The 1103-nt window shown below is 61.7% G+C and overlaps 1 protein-coding gene across 1 annotated transcript in view; it reads left to right on the top strand.

The window, feature by feature from the left end:
• Positions 1–612, top strand: part of CHLNCDRAFT_53683 (hypothetical protein) — a gene marked incomplete at both ends in the record, with an annotated part of 31899 nt that extends 31287 nt beyond the window's left edge. The window contains one exon of the mRNA XM_005845566.1: positions 571–612. Coding sequence (XP_005845628.1) covers positions 571–612 — 42 coding nt within the window. The remainder of the gene's footprint in view (positions 1–570) is intronic.
• Between the last annotated feature and the right edge of the window lie 491 nt (positions 613–1103).

The following is a 1103-nucleotide window of genomic DNA, read 5'->3' as shown; positions in this document are numbered from 1 at the left end:
TGTTCTCCATGAATCACCACACTCCACAGCATGCCCCTTTTTCAGCACACCATTCAAAGCTGGTGCCCGGTACGGCACACCCGCAGCTCCTTCTTTTTCCAGCTCACCTCTCCCGCTGCTGGCCAGCTCCACCTGTGACAGGCGGCCCCTCCCTTTCTCTGTGTGGCACAGCAGCACCGCTTTTCCCTGTGTGTTTGGGTACCAACTGCCATCCGCTTTTCCCAGACAGCCCTCAGTGCATACCCCGCCAGCTCCTGTTTTCCACTGGTACACTTCTTTGGTGATTGTAACTCACACGCTGTCCAGAGGCGCAGCACCTGGCCGCCGGGCACCTGGTGCGCATGCGCCGCCAGGTGCGGCAAGGGGTGGCGGTGTGCAGCGAGTGTGCTGGCCATCCCCCTGGAGTGAAGAGAGTATGGCACCCTGGGGACAGCAGGATCTGTGCGCTCGCAGCGAGCACACAGCTGTAAGCACGCTGTGGTGGACTTTCACCTGGCGCTTGTCATGTGTTGCCCCCTGATGTGGCACCCTCCCGATTGGGCAACCCCCGCCCCCGCTCGCTCCTGGCAGCCCGCGCGGCGCTCCCCTCCCATACGTGAACTGACCCCATAGAGCCATGTTTGAGGGTTGAGCGGGGCGGAGCGGGGCTGCTTGCACACGTGATGGCATGCACGCTTCAACGCTCCCGCTGTCATCTCACCTCTCTAGCGTCAGAAATACAACTCTTACAAGCCAACCAACACGAACAGAGAGACCGAACAACAGAAATGAACAGGAAATATGAAGCCGCCACAGGCGGCAGCACCTTTCAGCGGAGACGGCAAAGCGTACAAGGCACACTTCTTCAATGGTTCTTGCAATTGCCACCCTTACCGGTTATACAGCCACAGTGCCGCCCACACCGCGCACCATTCTTCTTGCAGCTGCAGTTCCGGGTGCAGGCGCCGCGGCAGCCGCAGCGCACGGCTGCCTTGCCGCCGCCGGGCTGCGCCGCCATCGCCACATTGAGAGACACCACAGGCACTCCTCGCTGCGCCGTGCCGCTGAAGGTCAGCTCGCTGGCCAGGCTGGGTGGCGCCTTAGATAGCCTGCTGGCCTGATGC

The sequence above is a fragment of the Chlorella variabilis genome, assembly GCF_000147415.1.
Source record: "Chlorella variabilis unplaced genomic scaffold CHLNCscaffold_17, whole genome shotgun sequence".
In the NCBI taxonomy this organism is placed as follows: Eukaryota; Viridiplantae; Chlorophyta; class Trebouxiophyceae; order Chlorellales; family Chlorellaceae; genus Chlorella; species Chlorella variabilis.
The sequence above is the reverse complement of the archived record's forward strand: the minus strand, read 5'-3'. Positions and strand labels throughout refer to the sequence as shown.